The following is a 21,726-nucleotide window of genomic DNA, read 5'->3' on the forward strand; positions in this document are numbered from 1 at the left end:
GCCTCTTGCCCTAAAGTTTCTTGATTCGAGATGGAGATGAAGATGCTAAAATAAGAAGTCTGGGCTGCCAAACGCAAATGATGTTATGACAGCTCTGAATCATGTCTGTCTATCCCACAGCCAAAGTGACTTACTTGTTAGCAACAGAGAAAAACGCCTAAATATCCCGAGAAGAGAGATTCAATTAGATTTTCGTAGACCGTTAGCTCACTGCCAAGTTCTTTGCCCTTGCTACTCAAGTGTGTTCTGTGGACCCAGCAACATCACCTCAGAGCTTGATAGACTTGCAGGACTGAACCAGACTCTGCATTTGAACACACTTCCCAGGCAATTCATAGGCAGGTTCATTTTGAGAAAAGCGCTGCCTCAGGTCACCCTAGGGCCATCTAAAAGTGGGTGGGCAGTGGCAGGTACAAGATATTTGAAATGCCGTGAGCCTCAGCAAGCGGTTAGGGAGACCGAACTGGTCCAACAGGAACCAGATTTTCTCTGGAAGTTCCAGGTGGCCCCCAAGTCACGAAGAGTGATTCATTCAACTGAATTCAGAGACAATGTGTTGTTTTCTGGTTGTGTGGTTGATGAGAGGCCCTGGGGCGACCCGCCCCTGGTGCTGAAATGCCCTTGGGTGGAGAGCAACTTCCCCTGGGCAGCACCAGAGGCCTCCCCTCCCCCGACAGTGTGGACAGCGGGGTCCTGGGCCTCTTAGTCTGGTCCCTGAGGGCCCTTGTTCTCTGTGGGTGGTTAGGATGACTCTCAGTTCCTTCTGGATTGAGCCTCAAGATGAGCAGGGACGAGGCTGTTTGAGCACCTCAGTTAAAAGCTCTGGTGGAACAGAAAGTCCAGATCCAGGGGTTCTGAGAGCTTTGCCCACACTGCGTGGTCAGCTTCTCCAGGCCAGTGACCCCCGCCCTCCGCCAGAGAGGCGTGTGACACAGACACCAGACCCAGCCCAGCAAAACAAAGGCATTTGTTTTATTACTGCTTTCTTGAGGAGTGTTTCAAGGCACAAAACCCAGGCCAGAACCAAGTCGTTTCCGTCTTCCCTGGGGCTGGTCCTCCCACAGAATCAGACAAATGGACCAAGTTCATGGACCACTGAAAGCATATGGTTTGTAAATACTGTAAAATCAAACATTACTTTTGGCTTTTATTTACTGTAACCTGTTCACATCACCCAGCACCGAAACAGCTTATCCGGGCTCCTTGGCCTTTGTTCTTTTGTCTTGGTTCCTGCAGTGTCTTCTCTGTCCCGGTTCCTCCTGCCCACCGGCCTCTGTCCCTCCTGCCTGTGCCTCATCTGCCCTCAACTTGTCACTCCAGTGTCTTCCTCACCTGCCCCACTTAACCTCCCGTCCCTCTTCCTCCCTTCGGCCTCTCACGCTGCTCCTGGATCTTTTGAAATGTCTCCGCTCCCTTCTCCCTCCTGCGCTTTCATTTCCGGAGACCGCTCCCCACTCGCTGGACTCCCCCTGCCTCTCAGGCTATTTTCTCTTCCCTCCCGAGACCCACCGCAGAGTCTTTTCTTTTTCTCTTTTTCTCTAAAGGCGACATGGGGATCAGAGAATGGCAGATTTCAGAGTCAACAGGCCATAGCCTACGTTACACTGACAGTTACTTCTGAGTCAGAAACTCTTCCTTCTTACGTCACCTTGGGCAATGGCTGCCCCGTCCCTCCTCAGAGCAGGAAGGGCTGGGAAGAGGACAAAGCAACAGGTCCCCACCCACCCCGGAGCTCCTTCACCAACACTTCCGCCAGAGCCCTTTCCTTCTGGTCTCAGTATACCCGCCCACCACCCCTCCCAGGCGCCCTTGGGCGGACACGTTTGTTCTGGCTCCCCTAAGACACTGAGCTTCCTTCTCCAGTGTCCCTGCTCCCCGGCCAGCCTGATCTGCGCTTCACGCGCCCAGGCTGAGCCCTGGGAGACACGAGTCTATTTTGAGGTGAAGGAGAGACAGTGGCCGTGGGGTTTCTTCCCAGGTACAGCTCGTGGGGCGGGGAGGCGCCAGCGGTGGCCCAACAGTCGGAGGGAACAGGAAGCTCTCTCAAAGCCAGCTGCCACCCAGGGTCATGGCCAGTCAATCAATCCATCAGTCGCTAAGCAGTGCTCTTGAGGAGTGGGCTTCTCTCTGTGTTGCTGGGCAAAAGCATCTTCAAAACACAGGAAACCAAGAGGGAAAACAAATAGAGCCCTGAAGAGACATCCCTGTAACCATAAAACAGTGGCTCTGAAATCTGCCATTCTCAGCCGGGGCTTCTCCGGGCGCTTTACAGAGTCTAGGATGCTGCTTTCTTGGTTGCTGGGGAAACAGATGTTACACTCAAGTAAGCCAGTGGGGGATTTGTGAAAAACTGCTCCGTTTCCCAGTGCTCGGTTCTCACAGGGCCTGCATTTCTCCACCTCAGCCACAGGGAAGAGAATTAGTTGGGGAATGTTTGCTTGAGGGAGAGGAAGGTCTCAGGTGAGCATCGGCCAGGGGACTAGTCTTGCCCAGGCCCCGGGATGCCCCCTGCTTCAGCCCTCCCCTCACATCCCCTCCCGCTCCCAGCTCAGAGCTGCACCCTCATCCTCCAGCCGGCAGTGCCCACCCTGCAGGCAGAGGAGGGCAGCAGCCCCGCGCACCCTCGGAGGGGGCGGGGAGCAGGACGTGCAGGGAAACGAGAACATGCCCCGCCAAGTCCAACCCCAGCCTGTTTTCCGCGTCCAATACCAGGTGTGCATCCCGCTTAGCTCCTCTCGGTTAGAATTCCCAAGACGAGGAGGGAGCAGTGCCGACTTAAGGACAGGAGGCATTTCCGTATCATTTCCCTGCCTCTCACTTCCCAGCGCCCCCACTGCCTTCTGCACACCCGCTGAGGGGAGCAGAAAAATAAGCATGAATATAATTCTCCACCTGAGTTCCTTTCATATCAACTAAGTCACCAACTAACTTGCCAATAAATTACTATTATAAATGTGTGGATACATAGGCATATTTATGTGTGTGCATATGTATATATACACATATATATATATATATATATACACACACATATATATATGTATGTGTAGTTCCAGATTTTCTTCCTTGTTCCGTCACTTGCAGGCAGCTTCAGACAGAAGCTTCCGAGCCCTCCAGAAGGGCCTCACCGGATCACGGGGGCCACGTAGTCGGCAGGGAAGAGGCCCAGCTTGTGGTGCAGGCGGCCGGTCCACCAGGATGGGTTGGAGCTGTCCAGGACCTCAACCACCTCTCCGCAGTGGAACCCCAGCTCATCATCTTCGAGAGCCTCAAAGTCGTACAGCGCCCGGGCCCACCGCACGCGCTGCTGGGGGAAAACACAGAGAGAGGTCCTGCTGAGCTGGGGCCGGCCGCGCTGGTTTCTGAGCCACGGGCACACGGAAGAGGATCTGCTGGCCCTGGCACCAAGACAAAGCTCGCCGTGAGCTGCCTGCCCTGAAGGCTGACGGGTGGCTCTCCAGAGACATTTCAAGCCCCATTGCAACTGAAAGCAGACCCGGATGCCCAGCTCTGAGCAACCGAGATGTAATTCTCCAAGGCTCCAAGAGGATCCTTGAGAACTACCCTCTCTACATCAATAGGTGGTCTTTTTATTTTCTTCAAGTGACAAACAGAACGCAGTGTGCCCAGACTAACAGCCCTCGATGCCAGCGCAACAGATCTCCCTCTGCTCGAATTGCAGTCAGGAAATATGAGGATCGGGCAAGGCCCGACAGCCAAACTGAGAACAGCAGGCTGGATGGTGCCAGCTGGGATCGGCTCTACGGGGAACTCTTGCCCCACCATCACTCGCTGGGTTCCCACCACCTCTGTGCGCAGTTTGACGTCTCTCGTGGAGGACCAACCGTTTCTCTACTTGACCCCTTGGCCTCCTCCACTGAGCCCAGAGAGGGAAGTTCACATACCCCGGCTGCTTGGAGTTGCACGGGGTCTGTGTGTCTCCGGTGCATGAGGGCGGCATTCATTTCGCTGCTGTTGCCTATGCCACAGTGCCCGTCGTTTATGTCCAGGCTGCCTCCACGGCGTTCCTAGAAACAGATGTGACAGAAGAGCCATCACCACATCGCCGGAAGCGTCCCTCACAGGCTCCCCCAGCACCTTGCTCTGATGCCATGGACACAGCCCGTGCTCCAAGGATACTTACTGCTGAGGACAACAAACCCTAGATAATGGAGAGAGGGGAAAGGATGACAAGCAGACCTTAGATGGCGAAGATGATGCCAGATTTCATTCGTTCAACCAAGGAATATTTATCTGGCACCTACCATGTGTCTAGTACTGTCTTGAGGATATGTAGCTGGAAAGAGAAGGCCCCTATCTTCATGGAACATCAGTTTCGAGGGGGAACCATACACTTTTAAGTGAGGAGTGAGCATAGAGAAGAGAGTGTAAGTTGGCCTGGGTGATCAGGGAGCAGATGATGCTTGAACTCCAGCTTCAAGAGGAGCAGAACTGACGAAGAAAGGGCATTTCAGGCAGAGGGGACAGCATATAAAAAGCCTCAAAAGCATGAGAGAAAACGCAGTGAAAAATTCTGGTAACTAAAGGGAGCGCAGCGTTGCCAGAATGTATGTTCACGTGGCGCGGTAGCAGGGGATGGGGCTGGGGAGACAGATAGGGGCAGCTCACAAAGGACTTTTGTATGCCCTGCTGTGGAATTCAGGGATGATGTTATCTGGCTGTATTGTCACTCTGGGCAAGCCACGTAAAATCCCATCTGGAACAAGGCGGGGGATAAATAAATAAATAAGCAAGGCTCCATTTCTGGTGTTCATCTGTTTTTCTTGTAGATCTTGACAGCCAGATGGGTTAAAGGGCATGAAAAGGTTTGGAATTGTGCTGATAGGAAAATGAAACAATTGTTCACTAAGTCCTCAGGGTAAGAGAGAGAGAGAGTGTGTGTGTGTGTGTGTGTGTGTGTGTGTGTGTGTGCGTGTGTGTGTGTTTTCAAGCAGGGAGCCATTTAATTCACAGAGACTTCTTCGCCAAGAGCAGTTTCCATATTTCTGCCATCTGGGGGTCCAGGATCTTCTATATGGGCCCAGTGAGAGCTGATGGGGCCAGGCCTGGATTGGGACGTTCCTCCCCCAGTCCTGGACCCAAAACAGGCCCCCAGCGTTTATTTGCTTTGGTTGTTTCCGGCACTGTGGGGAGTTTTCACACACTAAGTGGCAGTGGGGACAAGGTGACTGAAGCCTGGGGGGGAGAGCAGGTCCTCCTCCCCACCTCGCTGTGCCCCACATCATTCTTCCCAGATACCTGATGAAAATGCTGCTGCTGCAGGTACCGCTGCTGTGGTGGCGGCGGTGCGGGGGCAAACTGCGAGGGAGGGGGCGGGGGGCGATCCGACAGCTTCCGGTTCATCGAAGGCCGGACTTCTTCTCCCACAGTCCCACTCAGGGGTGGGCCTCCCTGGGACCTCCGGTCCAGGCTGTTGCCCCGCTGACCCTGGGAGAGAACAGAGATGATGCGGTTCCATCCTCCTCAAGCATTTCCTGGCCCTGCCCCACTCTTCTGGCAGCTGTTCCCAGACTTAGCTCGTGACAGCTCCAAGAAACAGCTGATGGGGTGAGGGCAGCTTAAGGAGAATCGATGGTTCAGACCATTACATTTTCAAAGTGGCCGCTGCATGCTCAGATTCTCCCAATTTGGGGAGTTTGGATCTCTGGTTCACAGACTTTCCACGTGGTACCCAACTAGCCCCTTCCTAGTGGGCTTGTTTTTCTCTGTGTAATCAAGCTTAAATGTTCCATTTTACTGACACAGTGCCACCCCTCCTTATCACATGTTGCCACACTGCTGGACATCCTATCCTCCAGATAAGCTCTGCTATTGACTTTGCATGATTTTGAACTGTCATTTATAGCCTGGTGATAGAGACCCAAACAGCAACGCTCTTGCAGCACCATGGAAACCAGACCTGCTGCTGGGCATGTTGGGAAGAAACAAGATCTTTCTCCTGACTGCTACCACAACCTCGTGACTCAGAGACACTTTCTTGTTATTTTTATCTAACAAACAATTACACAGGGCCCTCGGCTTCGTATATGCCAGGTACTGGTCTAAGCACTTTGCAAAATGAACTCATTAAATCCAGTTTAATGCAGTTTTATATTTCCTCTTTCACCTCAGCCTGCACATCCTAATAAATGAATACCTCTGTCCATTTCCTGGTTAAAAGAATTTACAAGGTGGGGGGGTTAACCTTTGTTTATCTTTCTGAACTGCTGTGTGCATTTGGGAACACTCTTTCCTCCTTTGACTGTAACTTCTCAGGCTTAAAATCAACCCATTACTTGCAAGGGATGGTTTTCTTTACTTTCCTGAAGCACATGTTGCTTTGAAAGTCTCAATGCCTTTTCAAATAACCTGTCGCTGGGATTTCAACTCTTCTAGTCAATGCTTGTTCCTGTAATACCCATCTCCTATAACCATGTTATTTCCTTTGAAACATATTGTATAGATTGTGTGTGTGTGAATTTACTTATGGAGGCTAGTTAACATTTCCTTAGTGCCGACTGTGGACCAGACCCTGTGGCAAGGGCTGTAATGATGTCTCATTTATCCTCACAACAGCCCAATGAGGGAGGCATTATAGTCTCTCCATTCTATGGATGAGAAAAACCGATACTCAGAAAGTTTTCGTCTCTTGCAATGAAATCAGGTTTTAAAGAAAGCCAGGTCTGTCGGATGCATTTTCTTTAAAACAATACTTCATATCCCAAACTGTTCCAAGAGCAAGAATCCCACCTCCAGTTATCTCCTCCAATGCCCCCTGCTTCTACCCTCCCCCACCCCCAAATTCGGTCACAAAGCTCTACCTGCTGCATTAGTCCTGGACTCTAGGCTCTAATATCCCCACGTATAGTGCCCCCCCCATCTCCCCCCCACTTTCATCCTTGGGCAACTCCTGAGCTAGGCTGAAAACTGTGACATAGTAACATCTGTGAATAACAAAATAAGAGCGTCCATAATAAGAGCCCACATGTACTGAGTGCTTGTGGCGTGATTAGGAATGATGCAAGGAATGGGGATACATTGTCTTCTCTAAACTTCACACCATCTTATGAGGTGGCTGTCACTATTATCTCAGTTTTAATGGATGAGGAAACTGAGCATTAGAGAACTTTCCAAAGTCACATAGCTGGGAAGTGTTAAGCTAGGATTTAAACTGAGATCTCTGCCTTTCAGAATACGCAGGGACCTGCCCATCAGATGCATGGTCTTGGTGGTTTGTGTTTGACCCGAGCTGCCCAGAATCTCTGGACTGGGGCCGACGGGGACCTGCAGCATACCTGTTCCTCCCGGGTCCTGTCCCTCAGAAAGATCTGCTTCTGTTTGGAGATGGAAGTCGTCCTGTAGTAGTCCACCAGCTTGTTGAGGGATGGAAACTTCTCTGTCCACAGGAAGTAACTACCCTTGTTGTCTTTCATGACTTTGAAGTGCTGAACGTCATCCTCATGCCTAGGGATCAAGGCAAATCCAAACTGTCTATTACATGGTGACCATGTCCTTGCCTCCAGGGCTGACTGCATCCAGGGATGCTGGAGTTCTGTTTGGGCAGGAAGCAGAGGTATGGGTGGCTGGCCCATCCCTGGACAGGTGGGCTGGCCCAGGTGAACTCCAGAGGGAGATTTGTGGGAGGGATGGCTCTGGACACAGGCTGAGCTAGAGGGGATTTTTTTTTTTTTTTTAACATGAGGAGAAGGTAATCTTTCTTCTGACACTGGAACTGACCTTTTATAAGAAAAAAATGTTCCCAGTGCTTCAAAGACTACAAGGTCAAGGACTTTTTTTTACAATGTTTATTTGAAACATGGCAACACCTGAGAACCTACCAGGCTAAGGACTGTGCCAAGACTCGGAGGAGAGGAGTTTTTCAAGCCCTCGTTACCTGTCTGTTAACAGAAAATAGTTTGAACCAGCTCCTTTAAGCCCATAAACTACCCTGAGAAATCTGCCACGCTTTGTTCTCTACATAATGGGTATCTCTTGGTCTTGTTTTGCGTAAATAAGGTTACAAAGTATTTTGAGCTTTTGGGAAAAAATGTGCTGAGCCTCAGAGAGGTGGAGGGGCCTTGTCAAGGTCACTGTGAGTGAGTGGCAGAGCTGAGACAAGGACCCGGGGTCTCTGATTCCAGTCTAATGAGCTGGGCCTGTCACACCATGCCCACGTGCTAACTTCTTTTGTTTTTTATTATTATTTTTTTCATGCTAACTTCTTCTAGATCAGCACCTTTGAAACCAGCTGGGCTCACAAGTGATGGAGTATGTTTGTACCGGGGATGGAGAAATTGGATTTTATTCATTGGAAAGAGGGGACCGGGCCTTTACTAATAGCTCCAGCCTTTTTCCATCACCAAGTCATTCTCGTTGGGATGTCAAGTTTTTTTTTTTTGTCAAATTGATACGCATTTCTGTCTAAAAATAAACTGGCGTTAATGACACCAGTTGCCTGATGCAGAAGAAAGTTCACAAACTTAAAGCATGTTGAAGAGTAAAGATACCTCGTTCTTAGGGATGGATTTCGTGGTCCGTGTTCAGAGGGGACAGGAATTCTTTTTTCAAAAATTTACTTATTTTATTTATTTATTTATTTATTTTTGGCTGCGTTGGGTTTTTGTTGCTGAGTGCAGGCTTTCCTCTAGTTGCAGCGAGCGGGGGCTACTCTTCATTGCGGTGTGTGGGCTTCTCATTGCAGTGGCTTCTCTTGTTGCAGAGCACGGGTTCTAAGCGTGCAGGCTTCAGTAGTTGTGGCACACGGGCTCAGTAGTTGTGGCTCACGGGCTCTAGAGCACAGGCTCAGTAGTTGTGGCGCACAGGCTTAGTTGCTCCGCGGCATGTGGGATCTTCCCGGACCAGGGCTCGAACCTGTGTCCCCTGCACTGGCAGGCAGATTCTTAACCACTGTGCCACCAGGGAAGCCAGGAGACAGGAATTCTGATTTTCCTTCTCATCTTTTGTGTGGGTCTCTGCTCATAGCCAAGTGAACCCATGCAGTGACCTCTGCTTAACCACCTTGGGGGTCGTAGCCAACACTTTGGCAGTCATTGCTTGCTCTTCGCCTTTTGGCTGTGGTCACTCACATATGCTTTCTTCAGTGCAACACCACATGGCTCAACTCACAGCCATCACTCCCCACATCGGGGTGAGGAGGAGGAAATATTCTTGTGATACAATTATTCATCCACCACCTCTTAGTCAAAGAACTCAGAATGAGAAACATTAACCCTTTCACCCCCATGTGCTGAGAGGATGGATGTCAGGGCTGTAGTGGGTCATCTGGGTGTTGGAGAGAGAGTGGCTGGACCACTGTCTCGAGTTCTGAGAGGGACAGAGAAAGGGTGTAATTCAGGGCTCCAGACTCTAAAGTCTAGTATTTCAGACCCGTAACAAATGCTAAGTGATAGAACTACAATTAGCTCTTAATTATCTGTGCCCATGACAGAAAGCAGACGTATAAATAAATAAAAATGATTCTGCTTTGGAATATATTATGCTACATTTCTGCAGAAGAGGTAATACTGATTACAGTAATAATCACCATCACGAGAAGCTGCATGGCCTCAACAGCAGGGGAAGACCGTGGCAGACGTCAAGGCTGATCGTTTTTTGTAGAATTCAATTTAATCAAGGAACTAGAAACCCTAATTCCTCACTGAAAAAGCCAGACTCAGCAACATCATGCAAACCAAAGGCACCAAGAAATGCCTTTCAGTCGAACAATTTGCTTGGTCTTGCCTTGAATTGTGGCCCTTAAGAAATAGGTTTGACTTGCAAGATTTATTAATAGAGCAAAATCTCATTAAGACCTAACAATTTTAGAATTTGTGATACATCAATATTGGCCTGAGCTAAAATTTACCATCACCCAAGATGTGAAAAAGAACACTTAAGTTAAGGGAAATGAAGGGTTTAAGCCAGCCTGAAAGTGCAATGCTTAGGAGACCAAGCTATTCTTGAGCACGTTGGGGGCACAAATGCACACAAATGGTTGACCTATTATTTTTAAGTCCTTCCTACTTATTCCTTACAGGACACTTTCTTTCTAAATAGTAAAGTGGCCTCCGTTTATTACCCGAGATTGGATTTATGAACTTAAATCTGCACGCCTTTCAGATTACATTGCAGAATCCAGACAGCACTTCCGGTCAGGTAACTTGACAGTGAGGTTTCACTGTACGGGTTGCCGCGCCACCCCCTGTACTGCTATCACCATAATTCTTGCACTTTCACATGTGGTCACCAAGTCCGATGTGTGCCTTGAGATCCCCAACACACTGACCACATGCCGTGTGTTCAGACTTGGGGCTTCTGCGTGTGGGGCTGTGTCGTGTTAAACTGAATCACTTCCTCCCGGGGGTGCTTCACTTCCTCCCAGGGGTGCTGCACATTAACGAGCCTTTGCTGTCACGGGCCCCCCACCCCAGGACTCCTGGGCTCTGCTCTGTTCCTGTCAGTTTTGCTGCATTACGGGGCATAGAGGTAGCCTTTCGTTTTGTGCAGCCACTTACAACTACAGATGTGTCCTACGGCGGTGACTTGGGGTTTTGATTTTTCTCTACCCTTCTTCAGGCAAGCATCAGTAGTAAAAGAAAAGGTTAAGATCGCAACCCCAAGACGGATGTGGACAGTTGGGAATTCTCTTTTCCTTCTCCATTCCCACGCCTTCCACAGATACTCATCCAGCACCTACTGGGTACAGGGTGCTGTAAAAGGCACAGAGACAAAGTTGATAAAAATCCTCTCTTTCCAGAAGCACCTGGGCTGGAGGGGGAGGCAGATGAATGCACATGTAATTTGGGCCACAAACTAGGGAGTTGTGTACGTGTGTTACGGAAAGAAAATGCACAGCATCACAGTTGATAAGATGCCTGGGCCCCTTGTCCACCATTCTCCTGAGGAATAGGTCATGTTCAAGAGGTCACCTTGCTGCTTTAGTGCTTTAGTAGGTCAGGGAGGAGTCAGGAACAGCCAGTACCTGACGGATATGGAGAAGTCCCCTGGGGAGCTCTGGCTGGCCCGGATGATGAAGCAACCAACCTCCTTGCCCATCAGCAAGCTCTCTGCCTGGTGTCGTGAGAGGCCTTCGTGAAACCATCTATCAGGTGAGATAAAAGCAGAGGATCTTGGTGAGACGCCAGAGTGATGGTAGGGGTGAGGGTAGGGAGGGAAGGAAGTAGGGGAGAGATGACCCGAAGGGAGAGAGGCTGGGGGCTGCTCAGCAGAGAGCTGACAGAGACCAAAGGGGGGCCAGGTGCTTTTGAAACTAAACAAACACTCCAGCAGTTTGCAGGCGAGGCAAGTGAGTGTTCCCCTTGAGGCACCGCCTGTCCCGTCCCCCCAGGAGAAGTCTCTCTCCTGCTTGGAAATCCTGAATCATGGAAATGTGCCACTGCACCAAATGGGACAGCGTGGGAGTGACTCACTGTGGGGAGCGGCCGCCTGCCGGCAGCTGTGAGAGGGATGTCTCCAGAAAAGAACTGCAGGGACAGGGACCCCTCGGGGCACTGGGGGCAACGGGCAGGGCCTTGGGTGCCGGCTCCGGGCTGAGACCTTGGTGGCCGGGAAAGAGAGTCACAGCCCAGGGCCCCTGGGTGGCGTGGGGCGGGAGCGGCTGTGCTCCGTGCCTGGCAGAAGCTGCAGGGCACACAGGGAGGCCCGCACACACACTTGGAAATAAGCGAGGCTGGCAGCAGCCAGAGAGAGGCGTCTACACAGCCAGCTCCTGGGCCCCCTCCAAAAACCAGGCTGGAAAATAATCTTTATCCTGGAAAAGAAGAAACCAAGGAGAAACTGCTCTTTCAGGCTGGCAGCCTTTGGAAGCATTGCTGCAGGGGTTACAGCGTATGTGAAAAAGACCAAACACTTGCACAGGGGCAAGTCAAACAGTGGCTACAGCCACGGGGCAGGAGGCCAGAAACCTCTCTCAACCATAGCGAAGCGGAACAAGTGTTTGCAATCCCTCAGCGGCCAAAGCGGGGGCGGTGTCCTTTTGCTGCAAGGTAGCTGCTCTAATTGCCACCCCTGGAAAGCCAGTATGTGTGTCCCTTTAAGATGAAGGTCCAACAGGCCACAGCTTTGGATTCCTTTGTGAGCAGTTCCCCGTGCTCTTTGGAATGTAGGAACTGAACAGACAGGGGTGGCGGAAGAATGTCCTTCTTCCAGACCCGGGACTGCAGGGGAAGGTTGGTCGGGCTCTGAGGGGCCGGAAGCAGAGGGTTTCTGCCAGTCATCTGCCTGGAGATCCTGCCAGAGTATTTGCCATACAAACCTACAGTGCTGATGAGTGACCACCACAGGAAATGTAACGGGGAGGGGAAGAGAATGGGACCCCTCCACAGCAGCCGTCCTCAGAGGAGATATCTCAGAAGAGGCAGCAAACAGTGAGGGGACTGTTTAGAAAATACACGCTTGTCCTCCATCTGGAATTTGATAAGTGACCTCCCTCAAGACTTGCAAAAATGTCCACACACTGCCTATGAAACGAGTGCCAGGTTTTCCTATTACACATCATTCCAAAAGCTATTCATTCATCGCTAACAGCTTTTATTAAACATCTACTGTGTGCTGGGCCTCCTTCTGGGGATATAGCGGGTACAGTGGTGAGCAGCACAGACAAGGACCCTCGTGGAACTTCTTATATTCTAGTGCGGCAGGGAGAGACGCACCATAAACAACAAAGTAATTAGAATATTAAGTGTGTCAGCTGATGTAAATGCTGGGGAGGAAATGAAGACAGAGGAGAGATGGGGAGGGGGAGTCATTTAAAATATGGTGATGGGGAGGGTCTCACTGGGAGGGCGACATTCTAACTGTAAAGGAGATGGGGGAGGCGAGGAGAAACCGGCAAAGGAGCCGGGGAAGGAGCAGCCAGGGAGGCGGGAAGAGAACCAGGAAGAAGGATGGTCTGGAAGCCAAAGGAAGAAAGTGTTTCCATGGGAGGGAGAGATTCCCCACATTGAATCGTGCTGACGTGATGGCCGACGATCAGCCACTGGGACCAGCAGTTCACGGTGACCTTGAAGTTGTGTGGGTTCCGGGGAGAATGGCAGGAGAGGACTTTAGGATGGCAAATATAACGATTCTTTTGAAGAAGTGGAGTCGTAGCTGGAAGGGGGTTTGGAATCAAGGGTTTTGTTGTTTGGTTTTGCTTTTTGGTTTTTGGTAAGATGGGAGAAACTGCGGCATCTTTGTTTGCTTCCGGGAATGATCCAGCAGAGAGGGAGGCAAGTTGATGCGCGAAAGAGGGGAGAACTTCTGCTCGAAGTGCAGACGGTTCTTTCCAAACAACTGCAGGAAAGGCAGTGTCTGCGCAGTTGCAGGATGTGGGTGGATGCAGCGAGTCAGGTTGGGTGGGGTCGAGGGGCTTTTCTGGGGGCCTCCGCTGTCCTGGAAGCCAGGCCATCCGCTGAGAGTGCGGTGGAAGAGGGGCTGCAGGTGTGCCGTGCTCACCTAGAAGATGACAGGGCAGCCTCAGGGGCCCCCTGGCTGAGGTCAGTGGTCGTTCTATTGGTTCAGTGGTCAGTGCTGGCTCCTGACCAGAGTCACCAATACCTAACAAACCTTTGCTCTTCGGCTAGACCCTGACCCTCACACCACGTTAGATTTCTATCTCACCCCTGTGGTCAATTCTTGAGACGCACGAGACCCAATTTCAATTTTTCGTTTCCTCTTTATGGAGGGAATTTCCCTGACCTCTCTCACTGGTGCGAACGTGGTTTCAGGAAGGCCGAGAGCTTTGCCCTCCTGGTTGGGATGGAGGGTGGGTTGGGAGATAAAAGAGAAGAGCCCTGACGGAGCCTCTGTTGAGGTGGAGCGGCCGGGAGCGCCCCCCGCGCCCCCCCGGAATTCTTGGAAACCCCATGGTTACAATTATACATGATGTTAGTTTATAAACTTAAAATAGGTGATTCTTGCCCATGGTATAACATTCAAACGAGAATGCTGTGCGATGCAAATCTCCCTCCCAGCCCTGGCCTTCAGCGGCGTGGTTCCTTCTCCAGAGGCAACCATTTCTGACAGCGTCTGGGCTGCGTCGGGATAATTTTAGTGGCTGCTGCAGTAAAGGGGAGTGTGTGGGACAGACCCATCTCAGCAGGCTGGAAATACTTACTCAGGAAACTTGATGTCTATAAAATTCTTGGGCACGTATCCTTCTTGGCTCCTAAGCTCCGCCTTGAACCACTCCTCTTGGTTACTTAAGATCTACAGGGAGGAGAAGGAAGGACAAAGACACTGTGGGGAGGACGCCAAGAAGCGGGAGAAAGGGGTTGCAGGGCAAAGAAAGCGCTTTGGGATTTAGAGGAAAATAAGCCGAAGAAGCCACACAGCCGCTCGAGTGGGGAGCGGCTGGCTTGTCTTTGGAGTTTGGCTTCCCTTGACCCCAAGCTATTTCTGTCCACGTGGGCCACCCACTCATATGAGCCCACCCTGGCGTGACCTCCCAGACTCAGGGCTCAGGGGCTTCCCTGAACCCCTTTTCTCCTTCTGTTTGGGAGATTCGTGTCCCAGATCTTAGCACTTTAAGCTCCTTACCTAGGCAGGTAGTTAGTTTCTCCTTCTCTGCCAGGTAACAAGGAACCTTTTATAATTTTAATTTGCTCTTCCTTTTTTACACCAGCAGATTAAAACGTAAACATCAAGTGGGAGCAGCTTTGAAAACAGTAACTCTTGGTGTTCACACCCCATGTTTTCCCAAACAGTTTGGACATAACTCAAGATACCTGGAATGCCTTTGCTCAACTTGCTTTTAGACCCAGATCATAGGCAAAACCAGAAGTTCTGTCTCATTACTGTAGGGTCTTACCTCGACCACGACCTCAAATGTCATCACCTGCCCTGATTACTCATATGACCCTCCAGACGTGGCTCTATGTGGCTTCTGGTTATTTCAGAAAATCTTTTACCATCAAAACACAAATATTTGCCCCCCTCCCCCCCACCCCCCCACTGAGAATGTTTCTAAAATATGTAGCGCAGACTCAACAATAATTCAAAATGAAGATGGCAGAACAAAAAGATGGGAAGAAACTTGGCGATGTCACGGAGCCGCTGAATTAGCCACCCAGGAGCCCTCCTACTTCTGGACTTCGCAGGAGAAATTATAAATCTTCTGTTGTCGTTTAAGCCAATTTTAGTTTCTGTTTCTTGTGGCTGAAAATGTCATGCAATGATAAAGAGGAAAGCAGAAGATGGCTAGGAAAGGTTGCCCGGAGGAGAGGCCATCTGGGTTGCCCAGGCAATGAAAGGAGCTACCCAGGCGAAGTCTGATGGCAAAAGAACTACTTCCGGGGAGTGAGGAAGGAAGGTGCGTTCTGGGGACAAAACACCTCAGTCAGGGGGCAGTTTAGATTGTGACTCCAGGAGTAGAGAGAGGGGAAACCAGGGGCACAGGGCCTTGTAGCCCACGTTGAAAAGTCTGGATTTTTATCTTGAAACGTATGGGGAGCCATGAAAGGATTTTCAGCAGGGAAACAGCACAGTGAGAGAGTTAAGAATGGCATGCTATATCAGAGCGTGAAGATGGATTGGTAGGTAAAGTCAGGGGAGAAAGTGTAGGAAGACGCGCGTAGCCATCTAGGCAAGAGACGAAGCGGATCTGGCCTGAGAACAGGTGAGGACAGATTTCAGAGGAGTCAGGAAGCACAAACGGGCAGGACTTCCTGACTGTTCGCAGAGCCTAGGGAGAAGGGGGATTCTGGGATGGCTCCGGATTTCTGGCTTGGGAGACTGAGTGGGTGGTGATGCCTTTACTAAAATAGAAAATACAGGAGGAGGAGCAGGTCTGAGGGAAAACTCACAGACTTCAGATCGCCTTTAGGGGAATCAAGTTGCCCCGGGACGCTCTGAGAAGGAAGGCTTAGCGAGCGTTGTGGAGATGTGTGTCGGGCTCAGCGGAGAAGTGGGGGCTGGAGCTAGATTTCGGAGTCGAGTCATCCCAAAGTGGGTGGACTTGAAGCCTCTGGTTTCTCCCTCCCAGAGATGGGAAGAGAGCTGAATAGAGCTAAGTAATTGAGAAGCAGGGTTGACCTATTTCTAGTATCACTCCTGAGTTTTGGATGAGAAGGCCTGGGGTCTAGCTTGGTCCTGTCACTAGCTGTCTGACCTCAGGCGAGTCAATTACCATCTGCAAAATGGGGGCAATAAAAACTGGCCGGCACCTCACGGAGCTGATGCAAGGATCAAATGTGCCCTGGTACCTGGATGTCCTTCAGAGAGTACAGGCTGTGTTTTTAAATATCATTCTGTAAAATGTGATATTCTTATGAGGGAGAACTCCAGCTCTGAAGGACACGGAAGGGTTTACAAGTTCTTTAAAGTGTTATATTTGTATGTTTTGAATGTAATCATGTGTTCTGAAGAAATAAAAGTGTGTCCCATGTTTGAGTTCTAGAATTGCTGAGAAAAGAAAACTCTATAGTTTCTGACATCAAATATGACTGTCGGCATCACTAAGGGCGTGTGGGTACGTGTGTGGTGAGGGGCCTGTGGGGAAGGTGGGAAATCTAGGTCAAAGGAAGAACCAGGGAGCTCAGCAGCAGGGCCTGCCTGCACATAAGGAACACGGGGGCATTTCACTCTGCGCCATCTCCCCCAAGTTTAAAGGCTTTGGAATTCCTTTCTACCGTCGCATGGGAAGGCGATGTGCGGCTTGGGTAGCAGCTGTCAAATACCGGGGTGAACAGGGATGAGGTAAAAGAGGCCATTTGGAAATCGATCCTGCACGGTAAAAACCACACTTCGCACTTAGCTCTCTGACCCCAAGCCGGCTGTAATTTTAGTAATCGTGGCTCATACCCATCTATCCCCTCTAGCAACCAAAGATTGTCCCACAATGCCAGCCATTTTCCCCACCACCTGGTGCTCGGTCAGCCTGAGATCGTGTTCCCAGAGAGGCGCATTTATAGGCTTTCTGTGGTGTATAGAAGGCAAGGTTTTAAAAAGATCTCATTTTCTGCAAAGAAGAGTCTTTGGGGGGAGGTGGTTTCCTCCTGCCGTTGTTGGCTCAGGGCCCATACTTCCTCTTCCTCTCATCTCTCCATCTCCTCCGTCCCCCTATCTCTTTTCCCCATCGTGCAAAGCTGGGCAAGTTCAGCCTAAACGCATGAGGTTTTACCCTTAGCTTTGCTGTGACTTAATTCTTACAACGTTGCCTACCGGAATCATTTTCTGGGTTACATGGCCTGAGAATAAGTTAGACGTGGGAAGAAGACAAAATGTACGGTTGGGTGAATTTTAAAATTGGATGAAATTTTAGCTGTTAGAGGCATAGCAGAAATGTGAAGTGCTGAAGAAGTTAATTACGTAGGTCTAACTCTGGGGGCTTTTTGGTTGCTGTTTTAGTAGGAAGAAACGGGGTCGTGTTAGACGTATTACAGAAGCAGATAGAGATGGCCTGGGTCGAGAGACATTTTGTAATAATGACCGGCAGATTCGAGTGGGAAGTGTAAGTTGCGAGCTGTGTGCAGCTGCGGGTCCAGAGGGGCTGATACGAACACGAAACATCCAACCCCTGACTTTTGGAATGTGTCTCTCACAGGAGAAACGGGATCGAGTCATTTGGCCAGAGTTCTGTGTCCAGCGTCTTGTTCACCATTCTGGGATCAGCATCTAGTGAGCGCCTGCTGGCTGTTTGTACTTAGGTGCCGGGGATACAGAGATGAACAAGCTGGGGCCTGCGCCCCGGGGAACTCAAAGTCTGCGGGGGGCGGTTGATGCTGAGCGAGACATTTTGTGTACCTTCTAGTGAAAACGTCTGTTTAGTCTTTTAGCACTAAAGGCCAAACACGAAAGAACATTCCATGAGTGAATTGCCGGGGCAGTTAAGAGCTAGCCTTGAAAACAATTTCCCCCCCCCAAAAAAAAGAAAAGAAAACAATTTCCAGGCCCCTGGGGCTTGTTACCCATCTCTGGAGGAGAGGGTTGTACGTGGAGACCTACAGGCAGGCCCACCGACCACCATGATACAGACCTTCTGTGAGGCTCAGCCAACAAGCCCCCTCCCCTTTCCTCTTTACCCCTGTGGCCGCAATGGATAGAATTTGAAAAGAAGGAGGGGTCTGGCTTTCTGATGGAATTCTAAATGAGTGTGCAAAAACGCAGTTAACAATTCAAGAAATATGTACTGAGCCCCTATCTGGGGCCGTGACTTGCGTTAGGTGCTGGGAATATACAAAGATGAACCCGGCAAAGCTCTGCTCTCACACCAGCGGAGGGATCACGCATTCGTTCACTCATCGGATGTTCATCACCTTTCTGTTGTTCTGGACACGAGGCAGGCCCGGCCGCAGCCCGCGCAGAGCTCTGGGGGGTGGAACAGCCACGATGTGCGCGGACAGTCAGGATGGCACGGGGTAAGGGCAGCAGTAGAGGTGGGTGCTCAGGGCGCAGGGAGCTGAAGCTCGGCCTGCTTGTAAATAACTGTCCCGTGAGGCCAGGCTGTGAGTGCCTTGAACAGTGTGTGTGAAATGCTGTGGGGGAGCTGAAGAGGGAGTATTTATTCTACCGGGGTGGTCAGGAGCGGGGAGGATTAGTGAGGGTTCCCCGGTAGAGGTGGTCAAATATGTGTGTGTGAGAGAAGGGCATTCAGAATACGGGGAGAGCCTGAAAAAGGAGAGTTTGTATATTGCAGCGTGACCTGGGGCATTTCATACGCAAAGATGTGTGTGTGTGTGTCGCATGTGTGTATGTATGTATGTATATGTGTATGTATGTGTACATGTTCTTGCACGCGAGCATGATGAGGTTGGGCAGTAGGCTGGGGCCAGATGGCTTAGATTTCCATCACCTGGTCATGGGGAACCACTGAACGCTTCTGAGTAAGGAAGTAATATGATCTGATTTATCTTCTGGAAAGATCCTTCTGGGACTGGTACGTAGAATGAAGGAGGAAGAGACGGGAGGCAATGAGGCCAGTCAAGGGAACATAGCAATAGTCTGAACAGTCAGAGGCAGCAGGAATTGAGTGATATCGACAATACGGTGATCATTTATTGAGCATCCGATTTGGGCTGGGACCATTACCCCTAATCCTTTCTATACCTCTGCAAGATAGGCATGGCCTCCACTTATAGATGAAGACACTGAAGCTCAGAGGGGGCATGTGACTGACCCAAGGCCACACAGCTAATGGGCTGGGACTCAAACTCAGATTTATCTGGCTCCAAAGTCCATGCTCCTTTTTATTGCACCAGACTCTTCTCCAGTGAAGAAGGGATTGCTTGGGAGATATGATAAAAGAAAAATATTCAGAGCAGAGTACAGTGTTTAGGTGTGGGACAGAGCTTCATTCAGATACAGGAGAGGGGCAGTTAGCAGTGTCTAATCCTACAGGCGTTTAGTAGGGTCCTTACATTCCACATTGAGGAGATCACCAGTGGACTTTAAGGGAGTGTTGGGGGTAAAAGACAGATTCCAGAGGGTTCCAGTGGCGTGAACAGGAAGTGAGGGAGTGGAGGCACCCAGCATAGAGAATTCTTCCCAGTGCTGGCAGTGAGGAGAGGAAAGAAATTAGGAGCTGAACAGAGAAGCAGAGTTGAGGAAAGTTGTTTTTTTTTTTTTCCTTTTTCCTTTTCTGGGAAATAGGGAAAATTTAAGCCAGATAGTAGGTTCTGTTTGAAATGGGAGATGAGGGACGGGACTTGCCCCCAACCCCCCAGGGAGGTTCTCTTTTGGGTGAAAACACTGGAGAATGGTAGATAATCACATGGTCACAATACCCCACAAGGAAGGGAGGGACTGCTCACCTTTTCGCAGACCCCTCTGTGACCTTGGTAAGACCCCAAGGAAGTGAAGGTCACTTTTTCCTGGGTCAGCGGCCCAAGCAATATTTTGACCTTGAGAAGTTCCAGCATTGAAGGCATACTCTTGGCAGCCACATTACCGGATCTTGCCAGATGAGAGCAGTCAGAGGGATAAACATTGGGGGGTTAAAATTCCAGACCACGTCATTCCACCTGGGCTGTGCTCCACAGACACTTTCCGAGTCACCCTCTCACGTATGATAGGGTTCTTTCCATAGCAAGCATTTATCTTCGTGGAGAGACAATGGTGGTCTCAGTGCCACTGGGCAGTCTCAGGAGGCCCATATGGGTTGCTGAGGACAGGGGATCAGGGTATCCGAGGTGCTCTGAGGCCAGGCAGGGGGGCATAGGTGCCAGAGACTCCCCAGTGGCCTCTTGAAGGCCTCCTATGCTATTTTGCACAAAACAGGGGCTAAGATGCAGAGTGCGTAAGCATGGTGCATGAAATGTGGGAGAAGTCCAAGGCCTCTTCAGCTCAGCAAGTGGCCACTACAACTCAAGTGGGGGCAGAAAAGTTGTAAGGAGCCCCTGAGTGGTCGGGTGTGCGTGGCCTTTGTTGACTCGCATCTCCTCCAGCTGACTTTCCAGGTGTCCCCATCCACACCTTCCTTCTGTAAGTTCCAGCCGTGCTGAAACTCGCAATGCTGACCTAATTCTGCCTGGGTTTGCCCATCTCTGAGCTTTAGCCAAAAGCCCGACTCACCTGCATTGTGTTCCCTGACAACTGATGTTGCCACCCATTCCTACAACCCCATCTTTCAAGGTGGGATCACTTGTCCCCTCACCTGTGCTCCTGAGCCCTCAGATAAGGACATCTATGACAGCCCTTTGGATGGATTTGTTTCCCCCTCCAGACCACGAGCATCTCAGGACAAGGATGGTGGCTTATGCCAATCGGATTTCCATCACCCGGCCTGGTAGCTGGTGCACAGGTGCTCAGAAGGAACCCTTTTGAATGAGGCAAACTTCACATTTTGCAAGGAACTGTGTGTATTTCTTGAGAAACAAAGGATGGATTGTTAGATTAACTCAGTGGCTAAACCAGAGTAACCTAAACTCTCCCCGGCTCTCCTGGGTCCCGCATCACCTACCTTCAGAACATCTCCAGCGTGAAAGCTCAGTTCATCCTCTCCTGAGGCCATGAAATCAAACTTGGCAATGGCTTCCATGTTGTAACGTGAAGCTGGAAGGGAAATAATGTGGTCATTGTGTCTTTCTGCCAGGAGGAGGGCAGTCTTAGCAGTTGGTGGAGAGGGTCCAAGGTCTCCAGGCCAGAGAGGGAGGCGTAGGCACACAGTGAGGGCTTTTGTTTTCAGAAAGAGCTGCACGAGCTGCTAGGATCCACTTCCCGGCATCATTCTCTGAATCCCCAGATGCCAGGAGCAGGAAATGAAGGCCAGCAACCGCCTTTCCCCTTCTCCTTTCATCCCCATTTGCTGTCCTGGCCTGTAAGCGTTTCTGGGGCATCCCTGTTTCCGGTTGATAAGGACGGAAGACTTGCTATCATCTCTAACTTGAGGCCTGGGGGGCTGGAAAGACTGTTCTGTAAACACTGTCCCGAGGCCGTCCCTCGACAGCTATATTTAGCCAGGCGGTGTTAATTAGACAGATGCCATTTTCTCTTTTACATCTGAATCATTTAAGAGAATTAGACAGCATTGGTCAGTGGGGAACTTAGCGGCCTTCTACATGGTTTGAGAGTGGAAAGCATTCTGGTTTTAGAATCGGGAGACTCAATGAGTCAGATTCCTTATTTTATTATTATTGTGTAAGCCAAGTACATTTTGGAAACTTGCATTTTAATACCTCTGAATTGAGTTAAAATATTGGCTCCTCCTAGTAATACATGAGACCTGTGTAAAGATAAATAAGTCAGCCCACAAATGAAATATGGTTGGGTTTTTTTAGGAGGCAGTGGGGT

The 21,726-nt window shown here is 50.3% G+C and overlaps 1 protein-coding gene across 1 annotated transcript; it reads right to left on the reverse strand.

The window, feature by feature from the left end:
* Nucleotides 1-1,122: 1,122 nt before the first annotated feature.
* Nucleotides 1,123-21,133, reverse strand: GRAP2 (GRB2 related adaptor protein 2). Its single transcript, XM_082420695.1, has 7 exons — nt 20,897-21,133; nt 14,117-14,208; nt 10,982-11,101; nt 7,296-7,464; nt 5,260-5,448; nt 3,906-4,028; nt 1,123-3,304 (listed from the first exon to the last, which is right to left on the reverse strand). Exons 1-7 carry the CDS (start codon nt 20,972-20,974, stop codon nt 3,125-3,127), a joined length of 951 nt encoding a protein of 316 aa, XP_082276821.1. The 5' UTR covers nt 20,975-21,133; the 3' UTR covers nt 1,123-3,124.
* Nucleotides 21,134-21,726: the final 593 nt, after the last annotated feature.

Source organism: Balaenoptera physalus, assembly GCF_965194825.1.
Source record: "Balaenoptera physalus genome assembly, chromosome: 13".
Classification (NCBI taxonomy): Eukaryota; Metazoa; Chordata; class Mammalia; order Artiodactyla; family Balaenopteridae; genus Balaenoptera; species Balaenoptera physalus.

Bases quoted from the DNA above. Each gene is read 5' to 3' on its own strand.
- GRAP2 (XM_082420695.1), bottom strand. From the start codon at position 20,974: ATGGAAGCCATTGCCAAGTTTGATTTCATGGCCTCAGGAGAGGATGAA. The intron at 7,465-10,981 runs GTACTGGCTGTT...CTTGATCCCTAG, and splicing joins GACTTCTCCATATCCGTCAG to GCATGAGGATGACGTTCAGC. The intron at 5,449-7,295 runs GTATGCTGCAGG...GTTCTCTCCCAG, and splicing joins ACAGGACCCGGGAGGAACAG to GGTCAGCGGGGCAACAGCCT.